General features: G+C 41.2%; 1 protein-coding gene across 4 annotated transcripts in view; it reads left to right on the top strand.

Moving 5' to 3' along the window:
• The first annotated feature begins 2,133 nt into the window (after positions 1-2,133).
• Positions 2,134-13,848, top strand: part of SLCO1C1 (solute carrier organic anion transporter family member 1C1) — a 55,740-nt gene continuing 44,025 nt past the window's right edge. For 2 of the 4 annotated variants that reach the window (XM_050325329.1, XM_050325325.1), the window contains exons 1-3: positions 6,210-6,259; positions 10,442-10,587; positions 13,657-13,798. In XM_050325329.1, the coding sequence (XP_050181286.1) occupies positions 6,217-6,259; positions 10,442-10,587; positions 13,657-13,798 (331 nt within the window). In that variant the 5' untranslated portion in view covers positions 6,210-6,216. Of the gene's footprint in view, positions 2,164-6,191; positions 6,260-10,441; positions 10,588-13,656; positions 13,799-13,848 lie in introns of those variants that run through there. The other 2 variants (XM_050325327.1, XM_050325330.1) reach the window with 2 other exon arrangements.

Raw genomic sequence — 13,848 nt, 5'->3', positions numbered from 1 at the left:
GATTTTAGTTGGTAAGTATGCTGTCATTCTTCAGTGAAAATTGGGCTAGTCTTTTATGTGGGCTGGAATTGACATCTAGCTACTGTCTTTGCTCACTGTTTAGAATTTCAAAAATTTATCTTACAGCTTTCAAAAATTTTCCCCATTTTTGAAGTTTTATTACCTACTTTCACCGAAGCCCTGGAGAGCTCTTCAGCCAACTGATTTGAAATGGCTGCATAAAAATTATCTGGATCAACCATGTATTCAAAGCCTCTTTTCCTGTAATTTAACAGATTTCAGAATCCAGAAAAGCATCAGACACATATCAGGCTGTCAGTTTTGAAGTCCCACCAGTTTATTTGTCCTCTGGCTAAAATTCTGAGTGGCAGAAATCCAGTTAATTTGCACCAGGCAGTGATTAGAAAGGTATTAATCTTTGTCAGTACTAAATTAAAATATGTTTATACCTATCCTAAGGGAACTGCTTGTAAGTCTGCAGCTCATCTGTCCCAAACACTTAATAACTCAACAGCATGGAATTATTTGATCCTAAAATTCACAAACATACGACTGGAGTTGCAAAGAAAAACTTTTTCCATTAATATTCTGCATCACAAAGAGTAGGGGCTACCAAGGTAAAGAATGCACTCGTCTTTGAAAAGCACCAAACTCTCTCTGGAGCTCTTCAAACAGCAAGAGGTTCCCATGGGAAGAGATGAGCAATAAAACAGGGAGCAGAAGCAGTCAGTCTGCTAATGAGACCACACATGAGCAGGCCTCTCCTGGGGTTCTGGTGAAACATAAAGCAGCCCAGTAGCGGCTCAATTAAATGTTGCATTTTCCAGGTGTTCAAATTACTCGCAATTGCTTGGGCAAATCCACTTGCCTAAAAAGCTCTTAAAATGTTTCCCTAAAAACAGAATTCTCAGAGAACTCTTGGTGCTTTGTTTAGCAATGCTTTCTTTAACGTGTCTTTAATTATCTTATCAAAAACCTATAGAAATCGACATCATCCCATGTGCCACTGTAGATTCCTTGGATATCATCAGTAATTCCCATAGGGACAGAAGAGCAAATGACATTAAGTCAGGTGTGTAACTTGCAGGTGCTCCCCTGGCTGATGGGGTCTGTAGCTTTGGGGTTACCATCTCAGTCTGAGGGAGAATTTTAACCACTCCACACTGGGTTCCCAAAAACCTGGCATGCTGAGGTGGAAGCTGTGAAAGCTAACTACTTTGCTGAATGGCTTCAGTGCCAAGAGGGGATGCTGACATTGCATTAATTCATGAGAAAACATGCAAGTTTATAGTTTTACTGAATGTTTTGATGGCTTGTGCCACAATCAAGGCAGATTGCTAATTATAATCACTCAATAATCTGGGGTAGACTTGGGCATAGTGGTTTGGAAATGTGATACAGACAAAAGGTTGCTGCAACATCTGCTTTTCTGCAGCCAGGAAATACAAAGCAGAGGGTTCCTGTTTGATCTGCTCAATGGCTTGGTTTATAGTGACTTTTGTTGGTGGTAAATTACTTCCCTTCACAATCCTTTGCACATGGTGATTGTTTATTACTGTGCTTGCCAAAGGCATCATATTCTACAAATTTAACACCTTCTGTGTAATCAACTCTTCCGTTCAATTTTTTGCACCATCTTTTTCCAGGTTTCTAGCAAAAACCTTTGTGTTTAAACTTAGTTCAAAGAATTTGTCTTCATTAAGAAAAGTGCTATGGGATTTTTTTAAGATTAATGGTATTCATTCCTAGTGGCTGGACAAGTTCCAGTTTCAGTTATTCCATTTCAGTTATTGCATTCTCCTGCACAGAAGTTCTCCCCAGAGCTCCAGTGGGTACAAACACTTCCTACCCCCAAGGGATATATCACGTCACCGGATCTCTCATTCGTCCTTTTTGTTATCCCTCATCAGAGACGGGTTTCACAGGGCCCACTGGGATCTTTGCAAAGTGTGGTGCTGTATAAAAATCCCTGCTATTTCTCCTGTTCTGAAAATTCTCGTCAAAGCGTGGGAGGTTTTTGGTTTTTTGTTTTAACTGATCATTCAGAAGGAAAACCTCTGAGCCACTGACTTTCTGCAAGTGCTTTCAAGGTAATGGACAGCCATTGGCCAAGCTTCTCTATGTTCCCTCAAGCATCCAGCATAGAGAGCATACATAGAAAAGGTAATCTGTGGTTGGGGTGCAGAAAACACATTTACTGCAACTGCTTTTTTTTTTTTTTTTTTTAAATTCTTCTTCCTTATATTTCATTCAAGGGGCTGAAAATATGAACGTCAGGAATAATTTGATGAGCACCTCAGGGTAATGAGACTTCTCAGAAGGACCTCTGCATATCCTAATAACAAGTTAGATGATCTAAAATATAATCCTCTTCTATTGCTTTTGCTGTCTTTTGATAAAAAAAGTGATCTTGAAGTTCTTAGGTGGACAAGAAAGTCCTCAAGCCTGAAATTCTCATGGCAATCCCCAAGAGCTTCTAGCAGCTGAAGTGTGTTATTTGTCTCTGGTTCTTTGATATGGAAGGGGTATGCAAGGTTTGTTCTGGCAGGGGGTTTCCTACTCCTGTATGTTCTTACCAAGTATTTTCTTAGGACTGGCAATAAAAAGAAGAGGAAAATTAATGTCAAGAAATAATCCACAGTAATAGACTAGCATAGCTAAAGCAATTAAAATTATATAGGTAGTGAAACTGGATTGCCTAATTAGTTAACTGCAAATGTCTTTACTGTTACTACCTGTTACTTGACTCCAAGCTTCACCTTTACCTAGGAATCACAGCTAGCAGATACTATTTTTTTCATAAATTTTAACTGCTAAATTGCACTAAAATTTAGGTACTCTGAGATGTTTCTTTGAAAGAAACAGCTGCTTCCAAGCTGTTGTGCTTTCTAAGATGCTTTTATTCTGGCAGCTGCATTTCCAGACTCAACAATGGCATGATGCCTTGAGCTTCCTGCTCTCTGGACAAGGATGCAAGAGAACTGGATCTGAGGAGACCTTTGCAGTAGAACTCTGGGCCACAAGCAGTTGCTGCCGTGACTGGCTCTCCTCTGTGGGTTCATCCAGGGCAGCTCAGGGTTGGAGTATTTACATGCTAGCACAAATAGAACGATAAAGGAACATTTGGCCAAGTGTCAATCTGAGTAGTTTGAGGATTCATTCTACCAACTGTTCATATGTAGCTTTGCTTTGCAGCACAGTATTAAGGTTTAGGAATGGACTAAGACTCGGGAACGGACTAAGGCTCTGTTGGACTACAGGAATCACAGAAGTTCAGGTTTTAAGGTGATGTGGCATATCCTAATCCTATTCATACATTTTGAGTTTCTTTTTTAAAAAGTCACTATTTTCCTTCTAGCAGATAAAGATGCATTTTGTTGGAATATGTTTTTTTGAAAAATGTCTTTTAGAAAGGAAAAAGTTTCATGCTTCTAAACACTGGGTTGGGGTTTAGGGGGGCTTTGTTTTTTGGCTTTTTTTTTTGAGACTTAATGTTAACATTTGGTCATGAAATGTGCCTGAAGAAGCAGCAGCTGGCTCCCTGGAGGTACGCCTCAGAGATCTGTGATTGTTGGATGGTTTGTAAGACTGGCCCACAAACCTCCTGTGTTGTTAGAGTATTGGTGGGTCTATGTATCAAGATTACTCTTGTCACAGCTATTCATTCTGGCTAGACTAGGCTTTGCAAACATAATTAATTTAACCTGTGCTTTAGAAATGAAGGTGGTCTGACTTCTAATTTCCTGTAACTAATACAAAGTAGGAATGCAAAGAAAATAGACTGCAAGGAACAAGCTCTAGTCTGATTCTTTGTCTTGTAGCTGCTTTAATGGCTTTGTTTCAATTATAGAATAAGTATATATAAGTAAGCAATTTCTTTTAGGACTATGGGAAAGCAAAACCTTTCTTGACTGGTTGATTGTCTAGCAGGCTTCCAGTGGGTTTTGTGTCATTGTGCTTGGGAAGTACTCTGCTGCAGGAGGCATTGAAAAGGGATACATAAGAGGTGTCATGTCCTGTATTGAAATTGGTAGTGATTTGTTTCCCATGTCTCAGTTCTCATTAGTGAATTGTAATAAATGATGTACTGTATAGACTTTCCATGTGATATCCATGGCCTTGAAGGCCTGGGAGACTAATAAATTCCTACCTGGATGAGACTTTTTTTCTTCTGCCAGATGAACTCAGTCAATTGTAGAGAGGATCTTGTGTTCATTTACTCTGAGCATCTTGAAAGTTTTGTGAGAATGAGTGTTTCTGAAGAACTGCTATAATTAGTTCATACAGGAATGGTGACACTCTTCTGGAAGGTGTATGAAAACTTTCCATAATGGAAAATATCTCCCCCAGCTTGGTTTTATTAAAGTTCCAGTTAAGATATTAGATACACTTATAAAGAAGTCAGAGAAGATTCTATACAGAAATTCCAGTAAAACCCCAACTGTGTTAGAAAGCTGATACCGAGATTTTACAATGAACCAAAAATCCAGGAAAGATGGGAAAACTGCATTAAATCTTGTGGGCCTTGTTCTTCAAAGCACTGCTTCTTAAACTGCACAAAACCAGTCTTGCAGTATTTTTCTTTTAGTGTAGAGGACAATGCCTTGCTATTCATCAATAAGATTCGTAGCATAATGGGGTCATGGAGGATTATGTGAAAGGGATTTATATAACAAATTTATTAATCTGAACATGAATCTCACCTATTTTAAGGGACAGTATAGTGAAGTTTACCAGTGGCAGAATAACTGGAGTCTGTGTCAGAAATCACTGAAAGAGGCAAGGTCAGCAACGAAGATTAAAGGTCAGGCAAAACTAGTACAGATCCCCTATTGTGTAAACTCAGTTTTCCTAATAATTGAAGGAAATGGGCTGGAAGCTGTTCTCTGAAAGAAGCTGAAAGAACTCATAATCACTAATTCTCCTAATCACTAATGCCTCTGGACTATTAGGCACCCTGATATCTCTTAGAAAAGGGGAAAGTAGATTTCCAAGTTTCCAAACCAAATAAGGATATAAGACCACTTAAAAGTACAAAATGTGAATTACATGTAGTGTAATAAAATTCCAGCTGCATTAAGAACCCAAAATGGAGATATAATGAAGGATTGGATAATGCTTTGTATTAAATCTAGGAGAGCAGAAGCCTACTCCAAGGTGGTGTGTGTGGCTGAGTGAGGGTTTAGCTGCCATGGGAACCTGCCATACTGCAGAGGGTGGGAGAGAGCAAGAAGGGAAAAGGAAGAAGAATTTATAACTTTAATACCTTTTCTCTCTGTATAATTAAAGCCTACAGGTTAGCAGAAGACAGGGTTTACAGCCTCTCTCTGCTCAAGAAACTACACTGGGAACTAGTCACATTTTTTCACCTTTACCCAAACTTGCAAATAAATGCTGTTTCAGTAGCATTTCCTTGTGACAGGAGAAACACAGGGTGGGAATGAAGTCTGCAAAGTTTTCCTTTCATTGTGGCAAAGGGCTTGACTGACTCCCCCCATGCAATTCTGTCCTCTCCTTTAATGGATCTTTTCATTCTGGTTTTACACCATGTTCATAGAGACTTTGCCCTGCAGGTTTGGAGGCGCATACCAGCAGCATACTGGGCATACCAGGAACAACCAGGGACTGGACAGGAAATCTTTGAATTACCTGTTTACCTTGCAGCCTATCTTTTCCCACACACTCCCCTTTTTTTTTCTTTTTTTCTTTTTTTTTTCTTCTAGTCCATTCCCCCTTGAAGTCTTTTGTTTCCTGGGACTGAGCAATTAAGAAGATCAGGGTTTTGGGCTTTTTCCTCTCCACAAATCTTTGTCACGTGCCCCATCAAACTTACAGCAACTTGCAAAGAAAAATACCTCCTGGGAGCCATTTAGATACTCTTTATGATTTCCATCTAGGGCACCCGGCACCTTTGCTTTGCCAGTGTGCCCAGAGTCCTGGAATTCATAGGAGGGGATAGAGGAAGAAAAAGTGAGGAGGTGGGGGAGGAGGATGGAGGGCAGACAAATAGCAAATGCTCAGGGAAAACAAGAGACAAAACAAGTTCCCCCACCCTTATGCTTTTTCCTTTCTCTACCTCCAGTATAAAATGTACATCCCTGGACAGGGTAAATTCTAAGAGGTGGTTTTCCCCTGCAATTTTGCCCCTTTCTAAGCTGGGAGCAGTGCCCGTGCGTGCATGTATGTGTATGCATAAGCTGTAGAGGAAGCTTACCTATGAAAACTAGTAGGCACCATCTCTGGGGATCCCTGCTGCCAGGTAAGATTTGGCTTTTCTTCTTCTCTTTGTTGATTCATCTTTCAGAGAGAATGTCCTTTAGCTGGGTTCATGGGTGAACAGTCCCTGTGCCAGTCTTCTGTGCCCACCCATTGTAGCCAGTGCAGCTCCTGTGCCTGCGGGCTGACACGCAGTAAAGGCACGTCTAAGGAGGCTTACTGCGAAGTGGGGGAGTTTCCAGAGGGGGGAAGGACATTTTTCCATTGCCTGGAGTTCGAATGAACGAAGGGAGACGCTTCACGACCTGCCTAGAGGTGTCTCAGCCCGCTGCATGCACGTTCAGGGATGAGCCTGTCCTTGGACCTGCCCATGAGGCACAGCTCCCCACGCCAGCTCCCGGGAGGGTGAGCGCTGCTGCTGGAGCTGTGTCACAGGTGAGTGACCGGGCGTGCTCTCCGTGGGATGGAAAGCACAGCCACCAGAGAGGGCTCCCACACCCCGTCCAGCTGGAGCCAGGGATGCAAGGAGGGGTGAGAGCCCCAGCGGTGGTCCCAGGTGACAGCCAGGGAGAAGGTGTGAGCATGGCCAGCAAGCTGTCCTTGGGGCAGAGGTCACCCACCTGAGCAGGTGCTGTAGGTGTGATGGAAGCACAACTGCAGCGCTGCAGTGGATGGCTATAAACTGATCAGAAGGGACAGGCAAGGAGGTAGAGGCAGTGGGGTAGTCCTGTGTGTTACCGAGTGTTTTGATTAGTGGACCTTAATGATGGTGGTGATAAGGCTGAGTGTTTATGGGTAAGAGTCAGTGGGAAGGACAACCAGGTGGATGTCATGGTGGAAGTCTGCTAGAAATACAACACAGCAGAGAGGAGTGGAGTTCTAGGAGGTCCAGACAGCCTAGGAGTTTTCTGGAGTGTGTGGAAGATAACTTCCTGACACAGCTGGTGAGGGAGCCAATGAGACGAGGTGCCCCATTGAACCTGTTGTGAACAGAGAAGGACTTGTGGGTGATGTGGTGGTTGGAGGCAGTCTTGGGCACAGTGATCATGAAATGAGAGAACTTTTGATTCTTGGAGTAGAACAGAGGCAGGTCAGCAGAATTGCCACTTTGGATTTCTGGAGGGCAGAGTTTGGCCTGTTTAGGAGACTGGTTGACAGAGTCCCTTGGGAGGTGGTTGTAAGGGGCAAAAGGGTCAAGGAAGGCTGGATGCTCTTCAAGAAAGGAATCTTGAAGCTGCAGAAGCAGGCCAATGGCATCATAGCTTGTGTCATATATAGTGTGGCCAGCAGAACTAGGGAAGTGATCACCCCCCTGTATTCTGCACTGGTGAGGCTGTACCTCAAGTCCTGTGTTCAGTTTTGGACCCCTCACTATGAGAAGGACATTGAGGAGTTGGACCATGTCCAGAGAAGGGCAGTGAAGTTGGTGAAGGATCTGGAGCACAAGTGGGATGAGGAGCTGCTGAGGGACCTGGGGTTATTTACCTTGGAGAAAAGGAGGCTCTGTCTGAAAGGAGGTAGTAGCCAGGTGGGAATGGGTCTCTTCTCTTGAGTAACAAGCTGTAGGACAAGAGAAAACAGGTTCAAGTTGCAGCAGGGGAGGTTTAGATTGGATATTAGGAAAAATTTCTTTCCTGAAAGCATTGTCAAGTCCTGGAACAGGCTGCCAGTGAAATGGTTGAGTCACCACCCCAGAGGTATTTAAAAGACAGGTGGATGTGGCATTTAGGGACATAGTTTAGTGGTGGACTTGCCAGGTCAACAGTTGGACTTGATGATCTTAGAGGTCTTCTCTAACCCAAATGCTTTTGTGGTTATGTTCTTCTGTCATTCCTGCCATGTTTGGAAAGGAAATGCTGGCATGGGCTCTGTCCTCATGTTTCATGTCACTGGAGAAATATGGTATCCAAGGGACAGCAAAAACCTAAGGCTGTCCCTACACCCAAATCAGTTAGAGACCATCCTTACCAGCCAGGTATCTGCTTGTTTAAAACCAGAGCTGTCTTTGACCTCTCACTGCAGTTGACAGTGTATTATGAATACTCCCACCAAAAAGTATTTGAGTGGCATAGGGCAAATTTGTGATTACAGTGGAAAACTCCTATGTCTTCTGGTTGCAGAAAAGAGGAGGGATCAAAGCTACTACTGTGGCCAGCTGTGGTACCACTGGGCATACTTCTCTGCTCTCTGCCTTGTGTTAACGGCTTCCATCAGAGGCACTGTCAGGGCAACCAAAGTGATGCTCTGAGATGTGTTTTTGCAAGTAGCTCTGGGCCTGAGCGCTACCCACCTCCTTAAAGCTGTGCCACAAGAGCAACTGGGGGTACATCAAAGCCTGTAAAACCTGTCTAGCTATCAGTCTTTCCTTGCACTCTTCCATTTGGAAGATAAAAAATGTCAATGATTTTTACGCTGTAATATTTTTTATGCTGCTGCACATAAGTTTTGTTTAAGCTCTGCTGTCCATTTGAGATTGGTACCAACTCAGTGGGGCACAAACTTGCATGCAGCTGCCAAACATCAGTGTGTTATATTCCACCCCCACACCTCTATGGCATTTTTTTTTATTCTGACCAATCCTGCATATGAGGTACAGCAGAGGAGACTGTGCAGGCCCTCTGCATCTCTGCTGGACTTTCTCTGGCTGGATGTTGCTTTGCTCAGAGATAAGGGCAATTCACTTAGCTGTGGTAAATATGTTTTCCTTTTCCAGGTTTTGTGCTTTTGTTTTCTTTTATTCTGAAATCACTGTAGATGTGGAGAGCATTTCAAACCTTAACCTAAAGGCTATTTGATGTGCCCATGCTCGAAAGTTTAAAGGAATTTATCCTCACACGAGTGCTGTGAGGTACATTGAGGTACATGCTCTCATTGTCCTTTGGACAGGTTCAGAAGTGGGGCACAGAGAGACAATGTGACTTTTCCCAAGATCACAAGAAAGTCAGAAGCAGAGAAGGAATAGGTGCAATAGGTGTGCAGCAAGCACAAACCATTCTGATTTTGTTATTGTTGTTAAAAAAAAAAAAAATCTATACGCTCATTAGTGTTGACAAAGATATCTGTTAGAAGTCCCTGTCAAGCCAGGACCAAATGAAAGTATTTCTCTTATACTGTATTCAGGAGCTCTTATTTCATGTGAAGAAGAGATTTCAGCAAAAATGTTGGTGCCACAGTCACATATGAACAGAGGCTATTCAAATATTTGCACGAGTAAATCTTAGCATCTAGATATACTTTTGGTTTTTTGCATTTCTGGTAACACAAGTATCTATTGTGCAGACCCTTGGAAAGCCATGAAAACACATGTATCCAGAGTATTACACATATTCATAAAACTGTATATATTTTTAACTTATATAAGATCCATGTCTTTAGACAAACATAGGAACTTCTCCTATTTATATGTTCAGGCAGCAGTTCTGTAAAATATAGTACTTCTTAAAAGTGAACACAGAAGCTGATTTCATAAATATTTTCAGATCTGATTTAGAGATTGAAATTAAGAACAAAGTACTGCTGTATGTAACCAGAGATTTAAGAATTACTGATATCTTTTGTTCTCAAAGTTCAGCATTTAGGTTTTCTTTACTTCTTTGTGTTTACCTGCAAAGAAGTAAATTCACATTTTTCATGAAACAATTGACCACTGAGCCCTAAGACTCTATGTAAAATGGTAAAGGGAACTAAACCTCTTTATTCTTGTGTAACTCATTAGCTAACGTCAGACGATTAGAGCTAATGTTTCCATCTAAAACAATTCAAGTCCCTCATTAACGGGGATAGATTTCCTTTGATCTAATTACTTAATGTCCCAGATATATGGGAAATTCAGAGATCAGCTCTGAGAAATCTCTGCAGACATGGTCACATCTAGAAACATGAACTTACATGTAGGCTCACGAAACGTTGTTTAAAATGTTAACAAGCCTTGTTTATTCTGCTGGTAGTGCTTGGTCAAACGTTAAATGAAATCATGCTGATGATAGCCAGAGAGTGAAGATGATGGCTGTTTGCTGAGAATGATTTAATCTCCATTGTTATAGGCAAGTGGATTGCATATTTCCATAATTAAACATCCAGTGCACTGGTCAGATTCTGTTGTAAAGTTTGATAATTGCTGTTGTAGGGAAAACAGTACAGCGGGGTGTTGCTGTCACATGACAAGCTTTTGAGGCTGAGCTAATAGGATGCCCTTTTAAAATGTTCTCCATGTTTTGTGCTTTAGAGACAGAGGATACCATCATGGAGATTTCATCAAAAGAAAATACTCGCTTTTTCTCAAACAACACAATCTTGCCTGTGGACCGATCTTCATTCAAATCTGAATCTTCCGCATCCAGGGAAAAACAGTCGTGTTGTGGAGGTATAAAGGTAGAGTAAGACTTTTTGAATATTCCAGTAGGAATTTAGAAAATATCTTTTTTTTTTTTTTTTCGGTGAAAGATTGCTTTTTGAGTTCTGATAACGTCTTGCTGAGTCAATATGAAACGATTGAAGATAGTTTCACTAACTATTGAAGAAAGTCTTCAGATCTGTGTTTGCCTAACATTTGGTAATATTCAAGTGTAACTTGTTGGTTGAGGCTTGTGTGTTAGGAGATCTTCATGGTCATCTTGAAAAGTCACTCAGTCCTCCTTGTTACACCACCTGAAGTTAAGAACAGAGCTTTGGCAGACAGGTACCACGGGCAGCTGTTAGTACAAATTGCTCTCTTAAGATTGTAGCTGTGGTAAGTCCTCTGGGCTTTCAAAAATCATATTTGTACTATGGTCCATGTGTTTTGAGTGCTACATTATTAAAGTAATATTGCAATATTCCTTGTTCAAGAGAACTCTGCATGAGAGGACTGTGAAATGAAACTGCAGAAGTGTCACCACTCTGCCTGCATTTATCTCACCCTAGAGAAGTTCTTGCTGGAGTGTGATGGAAGCTCCCTGCTCTAAGCCTCGTACCGTAGCTGCACCTCGGAGGAGCATTCCTCCCTGTATGGGACACTGGGGTACAGGAGTCAGCATGGTGCTTTGCCTACTGTCTCTGCCTGCTTTCCAAAGCCAGGCTGCAAAATGCTGATATTTTCTTGGATGAGGTCTCAAAAACCACCATACAATGATGAGATGAGATTGAGTTATACAGAAAATGAGTCTTCGGCCTTGCCCTGTTCTTTTCATCTTGCACAGTCTTCATTTCTGTTGTTTTTTCTCTCTCACACACATCTGCTTTCAGATATGAATCCAACTCCCAGTACAGCCAATGACATCAGCAAAAATTGTCCTGAGGTCTATAACTTTGGGATCTCTTTGTTTTGAAATAGAAGATGAGTTGTATTTATTAAATCTTGTAGCATAATAGTAATTCTATCATTGTTCTTCCATTTGCTGCAATGATAATCCGATCCCCTCAATGAATAAACCTTCAGTCACAGATTAGCCAGTCAGGAATCAGCTTATTAGCTCTGAAAATAGAAAAGCAATAATATTTCAACTCAGATTCTTTCTGTCCAAAGAGTGTGTGTCTTCTGGGAACCCAAACAGATACAACCAACCTATTCCAGTAGGGACTTAGTTTACAATAAAAAAAGAGAGATTTTCTAAGTCTTTTTCAGTTCTGATCATGCATTTCTAGTCAGAATGAAATTATTAAATATCTTTCTGTCATGAAGAAGTCTGCTTCAGGTCTGTATTTGCCTAATATATTACCAAAACAACATGCAGATTCAACAGGTTGTTTTTACCAATTATCAACCTTCCTGTGTGTTAAAACCGCCTTTATAAACCAGAAAGATGTGGTAAAATATTTACTTACAGGCACTGACAAACCACAGCAGAATTTGAAATCATGTGCACCTCTCTGTCCCAGCACTAAATCAGGAGCACACCTGGCACAGTCACAACCCCAGTAAAAAAACTTGTGCCAAAGAGAGACAGAGACATTTCAAGTTCTAGTTTACCTATATGACTTTCCTGTAAAAAAAAAACATATGTGCTTTCACATTACTACTCAGAATCCAAGGGCATAAACACACAGAAAATGTAAAATACTATGGCGATATTTTTACTAAAAAGCTTTTTGAAAGCCGTCAATGTAGGAAATAAGAACTAGACAGTGGTTGAATATGTTTGTTTTGCCCACAACTGTTTCTGAAGGAGGAGTAACCAGCACTGGATAAAGTGTTCTGAGGGAAAACAGAGATACATTTGAATCTTAACACAAGAATTTGCTTTCAGCAGTGCCACCAGTGTTATTACCACTCTGCCTTGTCAAATGAGGTGTTGTGAGGAGTGTTACACTGGAGGTGAGTACATCACTTCAGAGCACCTGCTCACTGGGAGCATGATTACTCAGAGAGGATTAAGGAGCAGACCAAGACTCTAGACCTCTATTCTTATGAAACATAACTGTGTCTTTTTTACTTAGTTAGGGTTTGGTTTTTTTGGCGGTTTTTTAATGCCTTTTACAAAGAGCATCCATATTCATATTCAGTCAACAAAACCTGTATCTGAAGGTAGAAAGTAATGTTGTGATTTCTATGACCAATTGCATGATGTGTGAGCATCCTTGGAGCTCATAAACTCAGTAGGGCTGCATTCAGTGAAGGCACAGTTGGTGCTAAGGACACTGCACTCCCCATTTCAGAGATACTTCAGACCAGCCCTCATCTTGTTCCCAAAACTGAAGAGCCATTGACTGTTGAAGTGAATGCAGTGCCTGTCTGGAGCACATCATCCAGTTTAATTTTGCGTGGAAGGGTTTCAGTCTGCACATTTGCAGTATGTACCAAAGAACAGTGAAGGCGGTGGGAGTTTAATTCCCAAAGCCTGCTCCTGATTCAGAGTAATGGGCTCAAACAGATATAGTGATAACTCAGAGAAAATAACTGTCTCTGAAAAACAAAAGGATGGGAGAAGTTTGTTCCCAGCAAAATATGTGTTGGAGCTTGCAAGAGATTTGGTGAGCAAAGGATGAGCCTAGAAGGTAACTGCATGGCAGGTCACTGTTCATCTCATGGAGCCAGGTAACAGAAAACAAAGATTTCTCCCTCCTGGTCACCCTGGGCTTGAGTGGGAACAGCTTAGAGGACTCTCAAATCCAGACAGATGCAAAAGCCTATGTTTAAAAATGCCCAAATAACTCACCTCCCCACCAAGCCCCATTTAACATTTACCTTTACAGTTACTGTGTAAGATACTCCCTCCTTAGAACACCACGAGGGTGATCTACATCTCTGTCTGTTGCAGCAGCATCTTTGACACCTACCTGAAATTAGCAGTGTTCATAAGGAATGAACAAACCAGCAGTATAGCATTGCATAAAAATTAGGAGAAATGTTGATGTGGTTATTTGGGAAAAGGAGAGGAGGGAATGTAAAAATTGCTTAAAAATAATTCACAAAGTAAAGTCTTCTGTACTGCCTATTCTAATCACTGTCAATTTTTTTCACAGATATTTCTTGGTGCGTTGTCTTTTGTTTATTTTGCTAAAGCACTGTCAGGAAGTTATCTAAAAAGTACTATCACACAAATAGAAAGAAGATTTGATATCCCTTCCTCTTTGGTTGGCGTTATTGATGGAAGTTTTGAAATTGGTATGTGCTGCAGAAACCCATTTTTATTTTCAGTAAAAAAGAGTGATGCA

This window comes from Myiozetetes cayanensis, unplaced genomic scaffold (genome assembly GCF_022539395.1).
Source record: "Myiozetetes cayanensis isolate MyiCay16 unplaced genomic scaffold, myiCay2020 scf3, whole genome shotgun sequence".
NCBI classification, from domain to species: domain Eukaryota; kingdom Metazoa; phylum Chordata; class Aves; order Passeriformes; family Tyrannidae; genus Myiozetetes; species Myiozetetes cayanensis.
This window is presented reverse-complemented; position numbering and strand designations above follow the sequence as displayed.